This window comes from Hylobates moloch, unplaced genomic scaffold, assembly GCF_009828535.3.
Source record: "Hylobates moloch isolate HMO894 unplaced genomic scaffold, HMol_V3 SCAFFOLD_12, whole genome shotgun sequence".
NCBI classification, from domain to species: Eukaryota; Metazoa; Chordata; class Mammalia; order Primates; family Hylobatidae; genus Hylobates; species Hylobates moloch.
The window spans coordinates 37,138,091-37,157,005 of record NW_026652287.1 but is presented as its reverse complement, the minus strand read 5'-3'; the positions used below and the strand labels follow the sequence as shown (position 1 = coordinate 37,157,005).

The 18,915-nt window shown below is 48.2% G+C and overlaps 1 protein-coding gene across 1 annotated transcript in view; it reads left to right on the top strand.

The window, feature by feature from the left end:
• Window positions 1–18,764: 18,764 nt before the first annotated feature.
• Window positions 18,765–18,915, top strand: part of ZNF114 (zinc finger protein 114) — a 6,342-nt gene continuing 6,191 nt past the window's right edge. The window contains exon 1 of the mRNA XM_032171518.2: window positions 18,765–18,773. Coding sequence (XP_032027409.2) covers window positions 18,765–18,773 — 9 coding nt within the window. The remainder of the gene's footprint in view (window positions 18,774–18,915) is intronic.

Genomic DNA, 18,915 nt, shown 5'->3' with positions numbered 1-18,915 from the left:
AAACAACAGGATTTATTTCTCACAGTTCTGGAGGCTGGGAAGTCCAACATCAAGGCACTGGTACGTTCAGTGCCTGGAGAGGACCTGCTTCCTTGTTCGTAGATGGCTGACTTCTTGCTGCATTCTCCCATGGTAGAAAGTGGGAGCGAGGTCTCTGGGGTCTCTTTTCTAAGGGCATTGAGACCATTCATGAAGATTCCACCCTCATGACCTCATCACCTCCTGAAGGTCCCATCTCCTCCTATCATCACATTTGGATGCACATTAAAGTCTGTGCAGTTCTATTCTACCTATCCCATGTGTGCCTGTGAGATTGGGCGGAGGTTTACCTGCTAGTGCAGGTCTCAGGGCCTTTAAATGTGAATTAGTATCAGAGCAGTGAATGCCCAAATTGGGGTTAATCCTAGGAATTCATCAAAGTCTCCATGGACTCGAATTCTGCAGCTCCATATGCTTTATTATTGTTATGGTGAGAGAAATGGCATTTTGTTATTTTCTACACCCTAACTTGAAGTAGAACTGAACTCTTACATTTGAAGATTGAACACCATAATTTTATGAAAAATATAAAAATATGTTGTTATTAAAACAAAGAAAGGTATATATTATTAGGCGTTTTATTGATTCATTTGAGTATGTTAAGTTAAAAATACAAGTCCATTAAAAAGAAGCCACGCCGGGCGCGGTGGCTCACACCTGTAATCCCAGCACTTTGGGAGGCTGAGGCGGGCAGATCACGAGGTCAGGAGATCGAGGCCATCCTGGTTAACACGGTGAAACCCCGTCTCTACTAAAAATACAAAAAAATTAGCCAGATGTGGTGGCGGGTGCCTGTAGTTCCAACTACTCGGGAGGCTGAGGCAGGAGAATGGCGTGAACTTGGGAGGTGGAGCTTGCAGTAAGCCGAGATCACGCCACTGCACTCCAGCCTGGGCGACAGAGCAAGACTCCGTCTAAAAAAAAAAAAGAAGCCACCAGGTTTCTTTTCTAAGTGACGTGTGTCACTGAGAGCTGATGTTACCATTTCACTTCCAAAAGTCCTTTTCGGAAGATAGCCTTTGAATTAATTTTAACACAAAGTGTACAAAATATATAAGTTTACTAACTCTAGTTTTGTCTTATATTGACAAACTCTTTAATATCTAGAGACTAGATATTATAAAATTAGGACCCATTTGTCCAGTACCTACACAACATATACAGTGTAGCAAAGTTAAATGAAATGCAGGCTGGACACGGTGGCTCACGCCTATAATCCCAACACTTTGGGAGGCTGAGGAAGGAGGATAACCTGAGGTTGGGAGTATGAGACCAGCCTGACCAACATAGAGAAACCCTGTCTCTACTAAAAATACAAAATTAGCCGGGCATGGTGGCCCATGCCTGTAATCCCAGCTACTTGGGAGGCTGAGGCACGAGAATCGGTTGAACCCAGGTGGCGGAGGTTGCAGTGAGCCAAGATCACGCCACTGCACTCCAGCCTGGACGACAGAGTAAGACTCTGTCTCAAAAAAAAAAAAAAAAAAGAGTAAAGTTCCATTAACTGGCAAGTAATGGATCCAGGTCTACAATGCTCTATCTCCTAATGTCATCTCCAGATTAATTTTTTAAATCACCCAGGGCAGCAATCTGCAATGTCCTCTGGATCTGTGTAAACTCTTGTGTGGCAAATGACTGAAAGTTCAACTTCAATGAAGTAAAAATATAAAGAGAGTGTCCTGGCTCCGTTGAATGCAAGGACAGGAGGTAGGACTGACCCCAGGGAGGCTGGTCCATGGGCTCCAAAAACAGCACAGGGAAGGAACGTTTCTCCAGCTGCCCACCTTGCCTTCCATGGTGTTGGCTCCACACAATCTTCACATGAAGCTTCCCATCTCACAAGAGACAAAAGGGAGAAGAGCAAGGGCAGCCTCTGATCCCTCCCAATGAGGAGAAGGCTCCTCGGGATGTCGTAATGTCTCACAAGCCCATTTCCCAGCCGGCTTGTGTTTCCAGGAAGTCAGAGGAGCAGATTAAATTTTCAAAATCATGCCTAGAGGAGGGTCAAGATGGCTGACTGGACACAGCCCAGAAGCACCACTCCCACCAAGAGAAACCAAGATATTGGATAAACCAACAGACTTAGAGAAGATCTTCGTAGGGAAAACACCAAGAGTTGATACAGAGGCATGCAGACAACAGGGCTGAAGAGCGAGGAACCCGGGAATGTGGTGTGGGGTAGCTGAACGCTAGGGCCAGTAGCCAGCACTGAAAGCCTCCTAGGGGAGGGGTGAGTGAAGGGACAGAGGGACGACAGGCTCTCACCACAGACCGCTGATGTCCCAGCTATGGGAGACTGCATGCCTTCCATAGACATTATTTTTTCTTTTGAGTTGGAGTTTCGCTCTTGTTGCCCAGGCTGGAATGCAATGGCATGATCTCAGCTCACTGCAACCTCTGCCTCTCAGGTTCTAACGATTCTCTTGCCTCAGCCTCCTGAGTAGCTGGGATTACAGGTGCCCGTCGCCACGCTCAGCTAATTTTTGTATTTTTAGTAGAGATGGGGGTTTCACCATGTTGGTCAGGCTGGTCTCAAACTCCTGTCCTCATGATCCACTCGCCTCAACCTCCAAAAGTGCTGGGATTACAGGTGTGAGCCACTGCGCCCGGCCTCCATAGACATTTTGTCAGAGGCACTTGAACCACAGCAACTCCATCTTTAGTAGAAGCTGGACAAAATGAGGCTGAGACCTACTGGGCTGCATTCCCAAATGATGAAGGCATTCTAAGTCACAGGATGAGATAGGAGGTCGGCACAAGATGCAGGTCATAAAGACCTTGCTGATAAAACAGCCTGCAGTAAAGGAGCCGGCCAAAACCCACCAAAACCAAGATGGCGACGAGAGTGACCTCTGGTAGTCCTCACTGCTACACTCCCACCAGCGCCATGACAGTTTACAGATGCCATGGCAATGTCAGGAAGTTACCCTATGTGGACCAAAAAGGGAAGACATGAATAATCCACCCCTTGGTTACCATATCATCAAGAAATAACCATAAAAATGGGCAACCAAGGCCAGGCACAGTGGCTCACGCCTGTAATCCCAGCACTTGGGGAGGCTGAGGTGGGCAGACCACCTGAGGTCAGGAGTTCGAGATCAGCCTGGCCAGTATGGTGAAACCCCGTCTCTACTGAAAATACAAAAAAAATTAGCTGGGCATGGTGGTGGGCGCCTGTAATCCCACCTAATCGGGAGGCTGAGGCAGGAGAATGGTGTGAACCCGGGAGGCAGAGGTTGCAGTTTGCCGAGATCACGCCATTGCACTCCAACCTGGGCAACAAGAGCGAAACTCCGTCTCAAAAAAAAAAAAAAAAGAAAGAGAAACATGTTAAATGACAACGCAAGGATCTAATTGGCAAAACTGAAACCAAAGAAAATTTTACAGAAAAAAATGACCCACTTTCTACAACAATAACAATGTTTGAATGGGGGGATGGAATTAGATAAGTGGCAACTTAGATTAACAAAAAATTAACACACACACACATAAAAACCTATTATAGTGGATGATTTGTATCTCTATGCAAAGCAATAAAGTAAAAATAAGAACCAGGGAAATGACAACATTAACGGGATATTTTATGATGTCCTGAACGATGATTACTTTTAATTGTAAGGGAGTATTTATGTAAGACAGTAAAGCATTTTTTAACTCTTCATCTTTTAAACATACATAGTAATTTTTTTTTTTTTTTTGAGACGGAGTCTCGCTCTGTCACCCAGGCTAGAGTGTAGTGGCGTGATCTCGGCTCACTGCAAACTCTGCCTCCCAGGTTCATGCCATTCTCCTGCCTCAGCCTCCTGAGTAGCTGGGACTACAGGTGCCCGCCACCACGCCCGGCTAATTTTTTGTGTTTTTAGTAGAGACGGGGTTTCACTGTGGTAGCCAGGATGGTCTCGATCTCCTGACCTCGTGATTTGCCCACCTTGGCCTCCCAAAGTGCTGAGATTACAGGCGTGAGCCACCACGCCCGGCACATAGTAATATTTTTATTTTTTATGTTTTATTTATTGATACAGAGTCTCGCTCTGTCACCCAGACTGGAGTGCAGTGGCAAGATCTCAGCTCACTACAACCTCTACCTCCTGAGCACAAGCGATCCTCCTGCCTCAGCCTCCCAAGTAGCTGGGACTACGTGCACCACACGCCTGATTAATTTTTGTTGTTGTTGTTGTTTAGAGACAGGGTTTTGCCATTTAGCCCAGGCTGCTCATGAACTCCTGAGCTCAGGCAGTCCACCCACTTCGGCCTCTCAAAGCATGAGCCACTGTACCTGGCCATCATAGTGATATTTTTACAGGTGAAATAATATAATGTTCCCAATTTGCTTTAAAAAGATCCACCTAGCAGTGAAGGCGTAGGTGAAACGGGATATTGAGGATACCAGAAAAGAAGCAGGGTTTTTTGTGGATTTTTTGGGGTTTTTTTATTTTGTTTTGTTTTTGAGACGGAGTCTCACTCTGTCACTCAGGCTGGAGTGCAGTGGCGCGATCTCGGCTCACTGCAAGCTCCGCCTCCTGGCTTCCAGCGATTCTCCTGCCTCAGCCTCCCAAGTAGCTGGGATTACAGGCGTCCACCACACCCAGCTAATTTTTGTATTTTTAGTAGAGACTGGGTTTCACCATATTGGCCAAGCTGGTCTCGAACTCCTGATCTCGTGATCCACCCGCCTCGGCCTCCCAAAGTGCTGGGATTACAGGCGTGAGCCACCGCGCCTGGCCAAGAAGCAAGTTTTTGAAGGGACAGGATGAGAAAACAAGGAAAGGAAGCACTGCTGGAGGAGATGAAGACCCAGAGAAAATAGAAGGGAATTGGACACCTACAACCACTAGAGGTCGCAAGAGGAATATCCTTTAGTGCCCTGAGCCCAGACCTGAACCAAGGTTTAACAGGGTTCTTCTCAAGTCCTTGGACTTCTTCGGTCGTAATTTGGGAGCCTCCAAAAAGGAGAGCCTGAAATGAGGGCTTACGTGCAGATAGTTTATTTAGGGAAGAGGTCAGAAATTTTCTTTTTTTTTTTTTTCTGATGGAGTTCCGCTCTTGTTGCCCAGGCTGGAGTGCAATGGCACTCTCGGCTCACCTCAACCTCCGCCTCCCGGGTTCGAGCGATTCTCCTGCCTCAGCCTCCCGAGTAGCTGGAATTACAGGCATGTGCCACCACGCCCGGCTAATTTTGTATTTTTAGTAGAGACGGGGTTTCTCCATTTTGGTCAGGCTGGTCTTGAACTCCTGACTTCAGGTGATCCGCCCACCTCGGCCTCCCAAAGTGCTGAGATTACAGGTGAGCCACCGGCCCCAGCCCGAGGTCAGAAATTTTCTTATGCCACATTGTACTTTTTTTTTTTTTTTTGAGACGAAGTCTCGCTCTGTTGCCCAGGCTGGAGTGCAGTGGCACGATCTTGGCTCACTGCAACCTCTCCCTCTCAGGTTCAAGCAATTCTCCCGCCTCAGCCTCCCGAGTACCTGGGACTACAGGCATGCACTACAACGCCCGGCTCATTTTTGTGTTTTTAGTAGAGACGGGGTCTCACCATGTTGGCCAGGCTAGTGTTGAACTCCTGACCACAGGTGATCCTCCCGCCTCAGCTTCCCAAAGTGCTGGGATTACAGGCGTGAGCCACCATGACCGGCCATACATTTTACCTTTTAACACTAAATACCATGGAATACTGTTCAGACTTTAAAAGGAATGAAATACTGATATATGTTTCACCATAGGTGAACTTGGAAAACATTGTGCAAAATTAAATACGCCAGACACAAAAAGGCAAAGGCTGAGTGATTCCACTTCTAGGAGAGCCCTAGAACAGTCAAATTCCTGGACACAGAAAGTAGAACAGAGCTTACCAGGGACTGAGAGAAAAAGGGAATGGGGGCCGGGCGCGGTGGCTCACGCTTGTAATCCCAGCACTTTGGGAGGCCGAGGAGGGTGGATCACGAGGTCAGGAGATCGAGACCACGGTGAAACCCCGTCTCTACTAAAAAAAATACAAAAAATTAGCCGGGCGTGGTGGCGGGCGCCTGTAGTCCCAGCTACTCCGAGAGGCTGAGTCAGGAGAATGGCGTGAACCCGGGAGGCGGAGCTTGCAGTGAGCCGAGATCGCGCCACTGCACCTCAGCCTGGGTGACAGAGCAAGATTCCATCACAAAAAAAAAAAAAAAAAAGGTTCACATGGAAATTTTTGTGATGTATATTTTATCACCGTAAAAAAATGTAACTGGGGTAAGTATCGATCAATATTTGGCAATTTAAGCTTTATGTAGAATTTCATTACTAGAGTGAAGAAAGACAGTGCATAAAAAATAAATTAAATAAATTATTTAGGCCGGGCACGGTGGCTCATGCCTGTAATCCCAGCACTTTGGGAGGCTGAGGCAGGCGGATCACCTGAGGTTGGGAGTTTGAGGCCAGCCTGACCAACATGGAGAAACCCCGTCTCTACTAAAAACACAAAATTTAGCCAGGCGTGGTGACGCGTGCCTGTAATCCCAGCTACTCGGGAGGCTGAGGTGGGAGAATTGCTTGAACCCGGGAGGCGGAGGTTGTGGTGAGCCGAGATTGTGCCATTGCACTCGAGCCTGGGCAACAAGAGCGAAACTCCGTCTCAAAATAAATAAATAAATAAATAATTTAATTGACCAGATAGGGATTCCCAGCCCTTCCTTCCTGGGGAGCTGCAGGAGCTGGCTGGGCTGGGCCTAATCTTTCCTCCCAAAGAATCAAAAGAAAAAGAGATGCACATCAAGGCTTGCTGGGGACCCTCAAAGGAAAAGAAACAATGTAACTTGAGTAGAGGATAAAGGCTTTATTCAGCTGATTTGCATCAGGGCACCTGACGATCAAGCGACTCCCCAGTTAAGCAGAGTCAGGGTGGGAAACTGAGTCTGTGTCCTGGAGGTCTGGGTTTAGGCAGTCATTTTGGGTTTTGTTTTGTTTTGTCTGTTTGTTTTGAGACAGAGTCTTGCTCTGTCACCCAGGCTGGAGTGCAGTGGCGCGATCTCAGCTCACTGCAACCTCCTCCTCCCAGGTTCAAATGATTCTCCTGCCTCAGCCTCCCGAGCAGCTGGGATTACAGGTATGCACCACCATGCCCAGCTCGTTTTTGTATTTTTAGTAGAGACAGGGTTTCGCCATGTTGGCCTTGAACTCCTCGCCTCAGGTGATCTGCCCACCTCAGCCTCCCAAAGTGCTGGGATTACAGGTGTGAGCCGCCGCGCCCAGCCAAGGCAGTAGTTTTAACTGCAACTTGCAGTTGGAGGTCTTTTCATCTCTTGGGAGGTTGTTGGTGCAATCCCAATAAAAGTATTTCTTTTTTCTTTTTTTTCTTTCTTTTCTTTTCTTTTTTTTTTTTTGGAAACAGGATCCTGCTGTGTCGCAGGCTGGAGTGCCGTGACATGATCACAGGTCACTGCAGCCTTGATCTCCCAGGCTCAACCAAACCTCCCACCTCAGCCTCCTGAGTAGCTGGAACTACAGGTGTGCGCCACCACGCCTGGCTAATTTTGTGTGTGTGTGTTTGTGAAGATGAGGTCTCACTATGTTGTCCAGGCTGATCTCAAACTCCTGGGCTCAAGGAATCCTCCTACCTTGGCCTCCTAAAGTGCTGGGAATTATAGGAGTGACCCACCATGCCCGGCCAGAACAGTATTTCTGAGAACAGTTTTGTTTTGTTTTGTTTTGTTTTGTTTTGTTTTGAGACGGAGTCTCTCTCTGTCGCCCAGGCTGGAGTGCAGTGGCGCGATCTCTGCTCACTGCAAGCTCCGCCTCCCGGGTTCACGCCATTCTCCTGCCTCAGCCTCTCCGAGTAGCTGGAACTACAGGCGCCCGCCACCATGCCCGGCTAATTTTTTGTATTTTTAGTAGAGACAGGGTTTCACCGTGGTCTCGATCTCCTGACCTCGTGATCCGCCCGCCTCGGCCTCCCAAAGTGCTGGGATTACAAGCGTGAGCCACCGCGCCCGGCCAGAGAACAGTTTTTGAAAACTGTCTTGAATGGTTAAAATAAGAGAATGACCAAAGTATGATTTCTTTTTCTTTTTTTTTTTTTTTGAGACGGAGTCTTGCTCTGTCGCCCAGGCTGGATGGAGTACAGTGGCGCGATCTTGGCTCACTGCAAGCTCTGCCTCCCGGGTTCACGCCATTCTCCTGCTTCAGCCTCCCAAGTAGCTGGGACTACAGGCGCCCGCCACCACGCCCAGCTAATTTTTTGTATTTTTAGTAGAGACAGAGTTTCACCGTAGTCTCCATTTTCTGACCTCGTGATCTGCCCACCTCGGCCTCCCAAAGTGCTGGGATTACAGGCGTGAGCCACTGTGCCCGGCCAAAGTATTATTTCAGGAACTCACTAGCAAGCAGTGTGGGTGTTTGGATGTGAGACTTGAGAGAATAACTGGAAAGCTGGCAGAGAGCAGCTCTGCCACAGCCTGAACTCTCCCTGTGTCTACCAAGTCTTTAATATGTTTTGGAGTCCAGTAGTTGAGGCCAGTAATTCACATGTGTAGCTGGATAAAGCAAGATGATAATATTCTCACAGCAAGGGGGACTACAATCCATGTTTTTATCACAGCAAAACATATGTCACTCAGGAAGTAAATTATGTAAGTGTTTAAAATCATTTCAGGCCAGGTGTGGTGACTCACACCTGTAATCCCAGCACTTTGGGAGACCAAGGCCGGTGGATCGCTTAAGCCCAGTGTCAGGCCTCTGAGCTGAAGCTCAGCCATTGTAACCCCTGTGACCTACACACATATACATCCAGATGGCCTGCAGGAGCCAAGAAGTCTCTAGCAGCCGAAAAACCACAAAAGAAGTGAAACAGCCAGTTCCTGCCTTAACTGATTAACCCATCTTATGACATTCCACCATTATGACTTGTTCCTGCCCTGCCCCAACTGATCAGTCAACCCTGTGACATTCTTCTCCTGGACAATGTGTCCCATGATCTCTCCACAATGCACCTTGTGAGCCCCTCCCCTGCTGACAACAGATAACCACCTTTAACTGTAACTTTCCAGTGCCTACCCCAGCCCTATAAAGCTGCCCCTCTCCTATCTCACTTCGCTGACTCTCTTTTTGGACTCGGCCCACTTGCACCCAAGTGAATAAACAGCCTTGTTGCTTACACAAAGCCTGTTTAGGTGGTCTTCTATACGGACACGCGTGACACCCAGGAGTTCGAGACGAGTCTGGGCAGCATAGTGAGTTTTCATCTCTACAAAAAAAAAAAAAAAATTTAAATTAGCCAGGCGTGCTTGTAACGCGCCTGTGGTCCCAGCTACTTGGGAGACTGAAGTGGTAGGATCGCTTGAGGCTGCAGTGAGCCAAGATTGTGCCACTGCGCTCCAGCCTGAAGGACAGAGCAAGACCTTGTCTCAAAAAAAAAAAAGAATAAGAAAAGGAAAAAAATAAAAAAGGAAGGAAGGGAGGGAGGGACGGAGAGGGAGAGAGGAAGGGGGGGAGAAAGAAAGAAAGAAAGAAAGAAAGAAAGAAAGAAAGAAAGAAAGAAAGAAAGAAAGAAAGAAAGAAAGAAAGAAAGAAAGAAAGAAAGAAAAGAAAAGAAAGAGAGAGAGGGAGAGAAAGGAAAGAAGATAGGGAAGGAAGAAGAGAGAGAAAGAAGAAAGAGAAGAAGGGAGGGAGGGAGGAAGGGACGGAGGGAGAGAAAGAAAAGAAGAAAGAAAGAAGGGAGGGAGGGAGGGAAAGAGAAAGAAAGAAAAGAAAGAAAGAGAAAGAGAAAAAAGGGAAAGAAAGAAACGAGAAAAAGAAAGAGAAAGGAAAGAAAGAAAAAGAAAGAGAAAGAAAGAAAAAATAAGAAATAAAAAAGAAAGAAAGAAAGAAAAAGAAAGAAAAGGGCTGGGCACGGTGGCTCAAGCCTGTAATCCCAGCACTTTGGGAGGCCGAGGCGGGCGGATCACGAGGTCAGGAGATCGAGACCATCCTGGTGAACACGGTGAAACCCCGTCTCTACTAAAAATACAAAAAATTAGCCGGGCGTGGTGGCGGGCGCCTGTAGTCCCAGCTACTCGGGAGGCTGAGGCAGGAGAACGGCGTAAACCCGGGAGGCGGAGCTTGCCTGCACTCACCTGGGGACAACAAACTCACAAAAAAAAAAAAAAAAAAAAAAAAAAAAAAAAAAAAAAAATCAGCACTTTGGGAGGCCGAGGCAGGCGGATTACGAGGTCAGGAGATCGAGACCATCCTGGCTAACACGGTGAAACCCTGTCTCTACTAAAAATACAAAAACTTAGCGTGGGTAGTGGCGGGCGCCTGTAGTCCCAGCTACTCGGAGGCTGAGGCGAGAGAATGGCATGAACCCGGGAGGCGGAGGTTGCAGTGAGCCGAGATCGCACCACTGCACTCCAGCCTGGGCGACAGAGAGAGACTCCGTCTCAAAAAAAAAAAAAAAAAGAAAAGAAAAAAGAAAGAAAAGAAAGAAAGGAAGGAAGGAAGAAAAAATCATTTCAAGGCTAGGTGACAGGAGCCTTGCGGTTTAGCCGCTAGTCAACGGATGGGGGGAGTGGTAGCAAAAACATAAAAATGGGGACAAGAGAGAAACTGGAGACCCCCCAACGTGTCTGTTTCCGCCCTTTTACCGTCTGAGGGAAAAAAAAAACGCCTTCTTTCCTTGGGAAATGCAGGAAGCCAGCAAGCGGCCGGCGTCTCCGGAGCCCGCAAGGAGGCGCGTTGGCTGCGCAGAGAGCGCGCTTCCAAGCTGGAGAGCCTAGGAACGGTGGCGCGGGTGGAGGCGACAGCGAGGACCCAAGGCTGGGGTTTCCTGCTTGAATCAGGAGTGCCTGGGGAGTAAGTTCTACAGGAAATGTCAATCTAGTGGCCGTGGGGGTCAGACTCTGGGGTCGGGTCGATCGGGTCCCGGGGGCGGGAGGTGGGACGGAGGTGGGCAGGCAGGAGTGCGGGCGCTGGGATCCCCTGCCTGCTCGGCTCCCCTCTCCTCCCCCTGGACCCTTATACCGTCCATTTTGAGGAAGGGGTCAAGAAGCGAGTACAAAATGTTTGGGCAGGACGAATCTCTGTAGTCGGTCCTTCCTGGCGGCCTCGTTAGGTTGATTTATTTCAACAGTTTGATCCCCATCCTGGTGCAGCTCCGAAACGCTCCAGGGCTGCGCGCGCTTTTGGGCTGCGCCACCCACAGAGACATCTGGAAGCCGGAGCTAGTGGAAGAGTAAGTGTGCCTGAGTGTACGTACTAAGGGCGAGACCGGGCCAGGGCCCAGGGACTTGAGAGTTGCTGTCTGCAAAAGCCTCATTGTCTCTACCCTTCCGGCAGGAAAGGGGAAGGCACGAATGACCCACGTGTTCAGACCCCGAGCGCGCCCTTCACCTTGGCCCAGGGAGAAGGGCGATTCCCCCATGCCCTGCTGAAGCCTCGCGAAAGCGCCTGTCCCCCGGCTTGGGCAGTAGAGATGCCCGCATGCAGCGGTTGCAGGGGTTGTGTTCTTTGCATCCATGAAAGTATTGGAGCTGGCCGGCGCGGTGGCTCACGCCTGTAATCCCAGCATTTTGGAAGTCCGAGGTGGGCGGATCACCTGAGGTCAGGAGTTCGAGACCAGCCTGGCCAACATAGTGAAACCCCGTCTCCACTAAAAATATCAAAATTAGCTGGGCGTGGTGGCATGCGCCTGTAATCCCAGCTACTCAGTAGGCTGAGGCAGTAGAATCGCTTGAACCCGGGAGGCAGAGTTTGCAGGGAGCCGAAATCGAGCCATTGCACTGCAGCCTGGGCGACAGAGGGAGACTCTGTCTCCAAAAAAAAAAAAAAAAAAAAAAGGTATTGTATTGGAGGGTATTGTATTGGAGCCTGTTGTGATGAGGGTAAACTGAAAAGTCCCGAGCAGGGCCAGACGTGCAGGATGCACTGGTTTCTTAAGAGAAAGAGTTTTGTTTTGTTTTGTTTTGTTTTTTGAGAGGGCGTCTTGCTCTCTCGCCCAGGTTGGAGTACAGTGGCGCGATCTCAGCTCACTGCAAGCTCCGCCTCCCTGGTTAACGTCATTCTCCTGCCTCAGCCTCTCAAGTAGCTGGGACTACAGGTGCCCGCCACGGCGCCCGGCTAATTTTTTGTATTTTTAGTAGAGACGGGATTTCACTGTGTTAGCCAGGATGGTCTCGATCTCCTGACCTCGTGATCTGCCCGCCTTGGCCTCCCAAAGTGCTGGGATTACAGGCGTGAGCCACTGCGCCTGGCCAGAGAAAGAGCTTTGAGGTTTGAGTTCCGTGTGCTGAGCGTGTTCTTTTACGGGAACTGAGACCTCAGCAGAGGAAATGTATAAAAAGGACAAGCTGCAAGGAGAGTGGTGTGAAGGTGTCAGGATCAAACCCCACAGTCGGAACAAGATGCATTTTTATTACTAATCCACTCCAGTGAGGTCTGATTTACTAGAACTCAGGGCAAAGGTGGGAACATGTTTCATCAGCCAGGTATATTTTCGTCATGGACAATCAGGCAGAAGCCAGCCTCAGCCTGCTCACCTGAGCTGACTCACGATGATGCTTTGTTTTTCTTTTTCTTTTATTTTCTGTTTTGTTTTGTTTGTTTGTTTTTTTTAACTATTGTCCTGAGCTGATGTGTCTGAGGTTACTAGGGTCAGAACCGGCGCTCCAATTATATTGGGGAAAGGACGGGATTCAGGGAAACTTAATTGAAATAGGCGGTTTTATCTTCTTAGGTAGGCTTAGAGCTCAGATGCGTGTAATGGGGTTATCATCAGGTGTGGCTGTTTCCTTGGAAACTATAAGGTCAAGATAGATGTGGAATGTTGTGTCTCAAAAACTCTTATCTACAGCTCAGGCCCTGAGCTGCACAGGCTTGCTTCTGTGTCAAAGTGACTTGGATCCCCCAGGCAACAGGTGGGGCTTTTCTTTTTTTTTTTTCTTTCTTTTTTTTTTTTTTTTTGAGACAGAGTCTCCCTCTGTCGCCCAGGCTGGAGTGCAGCGGCGAGATCTCGGCTCACTGCAAGCTCTGCCTCCCAGGTTCACGCCATTCTCCGGCCTCAGCCTCCCTAGTAGCTGGGACTACAGGCACCCGCCACCACGCCCGGCTAATTTTTTGTATTTTTAGTAGAGACGGGGTTTCACCATATTAGCCAGGATGGTCTTGATCTCTTGACCTCGTGATCCGCCCGCCTCGGCCTCCCAAAGTGCTGGGATTACAGGCGTGAGTCACCGCACCCGGCAACAGTGGGGCTTTTCATGTTTACTGATAGGATGTCAGAAAGCAAAGTTTTTGATAAGCTGTGAATGTTAGAGAACAAAGTTTCTCAGGAGGCAAGAGAATTATAAGAAAAAAACCCTCAAAGACAGGGCTTGTTATTAATATTTCCTTTAGACTGCTGCTGGCTTGATCGAGGCTGATATCTCCTCCTGATGCGTGGTAGGGCAGGTTTTCATATTATTTCACAATGAGAAGGCTGCCGTGTGATCCCTGGTTTGCCCAAGCATGCAATCGCTTTTTTTCTCTTTTTCTTTTTTGTTTTGTTTTGTTTTGTTGTTTTGTTTTTGTTTTTGTTTTTGATTTTGAGATGGAGTCTCGCTCTGTCGCCCAGGCTGGAATGCAGTGGCGCAATCTTGGCTCACTGCAACCTCCGCCTCCTGGGTTCAAGCGATTCTTCTGCCTCAGCCTCCCTAGTAGCTGGGATTACAGGGGTGCACCACCACGCCCAGCTAATTTTTGCTACTCAGGAGGCTGAGGCAGGAGAATCGCTTGAACCCGGGAGGCGGAGGCTGCATTGAGCCAAGATCACACCACTGTACTCCAGCCTAGGCAACAGAGCAAAACTCTGTCTCAAAATAATAATAATAATAATAAAATACTCAAAAGGAGCTCTGATAATTTCTTTTTTTTTTGTATAAAAGTGAGTATTTACATTGAGGAAAGACATCAAATAATCACAACTTTTTTTGAAAATTTTTGAGAAATAAAAGAAATACCCAAACCATCACAAAATCAAGAAAATTTGACATGTTGGTTAGAACTGACTGGAAGGGCCGGGTGCGGTGGCTCACGCTTGTAATCCCAGCACTTTGGGAGGCCGAGGCGGGCAGATCATGAGGTCAGGAAATCGAGACCACGGTGAAACCCCATCTCTACTAAAAATACAAAAAAAAATTAGCCGGGCGTGGTGGCGGGCGCCTGTAGTCCCAGCTACTCGGAGAGGCTGAGGCAGGAGAATGGCGTGAACCTGGGAGGTGGAGCTTGCAGTGAGCCGAGATCGCGCCACTGCACTCCAGCCTGGGTGACAGAGCAAGACTCCGTCTCAAAAAAAAAAAAAAAAAAAAAAAAAAAAGAACTGACTGGAAGACTGCTATACTGCTACTGCATCTCTTCTACTTGATCATATACCCTTTGAGTACTCCTATTTGATAATATCCTGTGGAGAATATATATATATGTGTGTGTGCATGTGTATATGAATATATATATTCGCCACAATATATAAAAATATATCTATATATACAAATATATATACACATATATAAATATATGTGTATATGTATTTATGTGTGTGTGTGTGTATATATATATATATTTTTTTTTTTTTTTTTTTGAGACGGAGTTTCACTCTTGTCACCCAGGCTGAAGTCCAATGGCACAATCTCAGCTCACTGCAACCTCTGCCTCCCAGGTTCAAGCAATTCTCCTACCTCAGCCTCCTGAGTAGCTAGGACTATAGGCATGTGCCACCACACCTGGCTAATTTTGTATTTTTGGTAGAGACAGGGTTTCTCCATGTTGGTCAGGCTGGTCTCAAACTCCTGACCTCAGGTGATCTGCCCGCCTCGGCCTCCCAAAGTACTGGGATTATAGGTGTGAGCCACCGCGCCCGGCCTAGAGTTATGTTTCTTTAGGCAGGATGCAAACACATTGTGTGCGTTTCTCTTCCAGGGCTCACACCCTCGAACTTGCCTCCCTTTGTTCATGACATTAACTAGTTGGAGTCCCCGGGTAGTCAGAATAGCAGAACGTCCACACCGGTGGATTTGTGGGTTGTTCCTTGTGTTGTTGAAAGTTAGACCTGGCCAGGCACGGTGACTCACACCTGTGATCCCAGCACTTTGGGAGGCTGAGGTGGGAGGATTGCTTGACCCCAGGAGGTCAAGGCTACAGTGAGCTCTGATCACACCACCACACTCCAGCCAGGGCAGCAGAGTGAGACCCTGTCTCAAAAAAGAAAGAAGAAAGAAAGAGAAAGAGAGAGAGAGAGAGGAAGAGAGAGAAAGAGGGAAAGAGAGAGAGAGAGAAGGGAGGGAAGGAAGGAAAGAGGGAAGGAAGGAAGGAAGGAAGGAAGGAAGGAAGGAAGGGAAGGAAAGGGAAGGAGGGAGGGAAGGAAGGAAGGAAGGGGAGGGAGAGAAAAAGACAGAGAGAGGAAGGGAGGGAGAGAGGGAAGGAGACAGAAACATCCTAGGTTGGTCAGGCTTGGTGGCTGTAATCCCAGCACTTTGGGAGGCTGACACAGGAGGATCGTCTGAGGTCAGTAGTTCGAGACCAGCCTGGCCAACATGGTGAAGCCCTGTCTTTACTAAAAAAATACAAAAAAAAAAAAAATAGCCAGGCGTGGTCGTGGGCGCCTATAGTCCCAGCTACTCGGGAGGCTGAGGCAGGAGAATCTCTTGAACCCAGGAGGCTGAGGTTGCAGTGAGCCGAGCTAGTGCCACTGCACTCCAGCCTGGGCGATAGAGCGAGAACTTGTCTCGAAAAATATATAATAACAAAGAAAAATTTAAACAAAATAAAAATGAAAGATACATCGTAGGTGGTGTGTTCATCACATCAGTGTAACTATAATGGCTGTTTGTTGCTGGGCGCGGTGGCTCACGCCTGTAATCCCAGCACTTTGGGAGGCTGAGGCGGGTGGATCATGAGGGCAGGAGTCGAGACCATCCTGGCTAACACGGTGAAATTCCGTCTCTACTAAAAATACAAAAAATTAGCCGGGCACAGTGGCAGGTGCCTGTAGTCCCAGCTACTTGGGAGGCTGAGGCAGGAGAATGGAGTGAACCTGGAAGCGGAGCTTGCAGTGAGCGGAGATCACGCCACTGCACTCCAGCCCAGGCGACAGAGCGAGACTCCATCTCAAAAAAAAAAAACTATAATGGCTGTTTGTCCCTGTACAAGTCAAGCTAACATTGGTGGGCAGTTTCTGGAGGTGAGAGAGCCTATTCCCTCTTTTTTTTTTTTTTGAGATGGAGTTTCACTCTTGTTGCCCAGGCTGGAGTGCAATGGCGCAATCTCGGCTCACTGTAACCTCCGCCTCCCAGGTTCAAGCAATTCTCCTGCCTCAGCCTCCCGAGTAGCTGGGATTACAGGCACATGCCACCACACCCGGCTAATTTTGTATTCTTAGTAGAGACGGAGTTTCTCCATGTTGGTCAGGCTAGTCTCGAACTCCCTACCTCAGGTGATCCACCCGCCTCAGCCTCCCAAAGTGCTGGGATTACAGGCGTGAGCCACTGCACCCGCAGAGCCTTACCTCTTAAAGTTGCATCCCTTTATGCCCAGCAAGTCCTGAGTGACGCCTCCATACCCTGCTAACGACTGCCTCCCCTTTCTGTGTCCACCAACGTGTCTTATTTCCTGAATCAGTTGTTTTATTAGGGTTGCAAAATGATGATTTTTTTTTTTTTTTGAGATAGGGCCTCATTCTGTCACCCAAGCTGGAGTGTAGTAGTGCAGTCATAGTTCACTGCAGCATCAACCTCCCGGGCTCAAATGATCTTCACACCGCAGCCTCCTGAGTAGCTGAGACTAGAGGTGCACGCCAGCGTGCCCACCTAATTTTTAAATTTTTTGTAGAGACGGGGCCTCGCTATGTTGCCCAGGGTGGTATCAAAATCCTGGGCTCAAATGATCCTCCTGCCTCAGCCTCCCAACATGCTGGGATTATAGGTGTGAACCACCCAGCCCAGCCCAAAATGGTGATTTTTTAAAATATTCAATTGTCCCATCTAAACATGTAGCTGGGGCCGGGTGCGGTGGCCCACGCCTGTAATCCCAGCACTTTGAGAGGTCGAGGCAGGCGGATCACCTGAGGTCAGGAGTTTGAGACAAGCCTGGCCAACATAGTGAAACCCCGTCTCTACTAAAAATATAAAAATTAGCTGGGCGTGATGGCCCAAGCCTGTAATCTCAGCTACTCCGGAGGCTGAGGCAGGAGAATCGCTTGAACCCGGGAGGTGGAAGTTGCAGCGAGCTGAGATCGTACCACTGCACTCCAGCCTGGGCAACAGAATGAGACCCTGTCTCAAAAAAAATTTTTTTTTTAATATATATATGTTTTTATTATATTAGCTGGGCGTGGTGGCAGGCACTTGTGGTCCCAGCTACTTGGGAAGCTGAGGCAGGAGAATCACTTGAACTCGGGAGGCAGAGGCTGCTGTGAGCCGAGATGTCCCCACTGCATTCCAGCCTGGATGACAGAATGAGACCTCGTGTCAAAAAAAAATAAATATGTAGCTGGAATTCTGTAGTTTTCCGTCATCCATAAGGCTATTCCATTTCTTTTCTTATTAGAAAGGCAAAGTAAAGGCTTAGTTTTTCCTCTTTATTAACCAAGGCTTGTGTTTTTTTCCCCCTCTGGTTCTCTCTTTCTGGTTATCATTATGAGCGCAGGTATTTTTAGTGTTCAGTGTGTTTCCATCAATTGCAATGATTCACTTTGTAGTTCAAATCCGGCTGCTGGGAGACCTTTCCAGCCGCTGTGCATCCTCCTAACGCGGTCTAGGGCAGCTCCCCTGCCATCTGGCACCGCAAGGCTCACACTGGAAATTTCCTGTTCCCGGATCAGCCATGTCTCCGAGGGTGTTCATCGCTTCCTGCTTGTTAATTCTTCTAAGCATTTTCTATGAATAGACTGACCAGGGAGACATTGTGTGTGTGTGTGTGTTTTCATGATGAAATGAAGCCTTTTCATCTTATATTTGAAACTTTTTCCTCTTACACTAAAAATCTGACTTCCCAGTAACATGAACACTTTTCATCTTATATTTGAAATTTTTTTTTTTTTTTTGAGACAGAGTCTCACCCTGTCGCCCACGCTGGGGTGTGCAGTGGTGCAATCTCAACTCACTGCAACCTCCGCCTCCCAGGTTCAAGTGATTCTCCTGCCTTCAGCCTCCCAAGTAGCTGGGATTACAGGTGTGCGCCACCACACCCGGTTAATTTGTGTATTTTTAGTAGAGACAGGGTTTCGCCATGTTGGCCAGGATGGTCTCAAACTCCTGACATCAAGTGACGCACCTGCCTTGGCCTCCCAGAGTCTTGGGATTACAGGCTTGAGGCACCGTGCCCGGCCCAATTCACCTTCTTAAAGGGTGCAATTCAATGGCTTTTAGTATATTCACAGATGTGTACGTCCCTCAAATTTAGAACATTTCCATCACCCCCAAAAGAAGCCCTGTATCCTTCAGTGGTCGTCTCCCAGTCTCTCATCTCCCCCAGCCCTGGACAACCTCTGATCTGCTTTCTGTCTCTACAGATTCGCCTATTCTGGACATTTCTCTTTCAGTGGGGTCATACACTGTGGTCTTTTGTGTCTAGCTTCGTTAACTCGGCATCCTGTTTTCAGAGCTCATCCATGTTGTAGTGTGTGTCAGTGCCTCAGTCCGTTTTATGGCTGGATAATATTCCATGGTGTGGATAGACCATGTTTGCTTTCTTTGTTCATGCATTGATCAGTATTGGGTTGTCTCTACTTTGGGCTGTAATGAATATCGCTATGGGCCAGGTGCAGTGCTCACACCCCTAATCCAGCACTTTGGGAGGGTGAAGCGGGCGGATCACTTGAGGTCAGGAGTTCGAGACCAGCCTGGCCAACATAGCGAAATCCCGTCTCTACTAAAAGTACAAAAAATTAGCTGGATGTGATG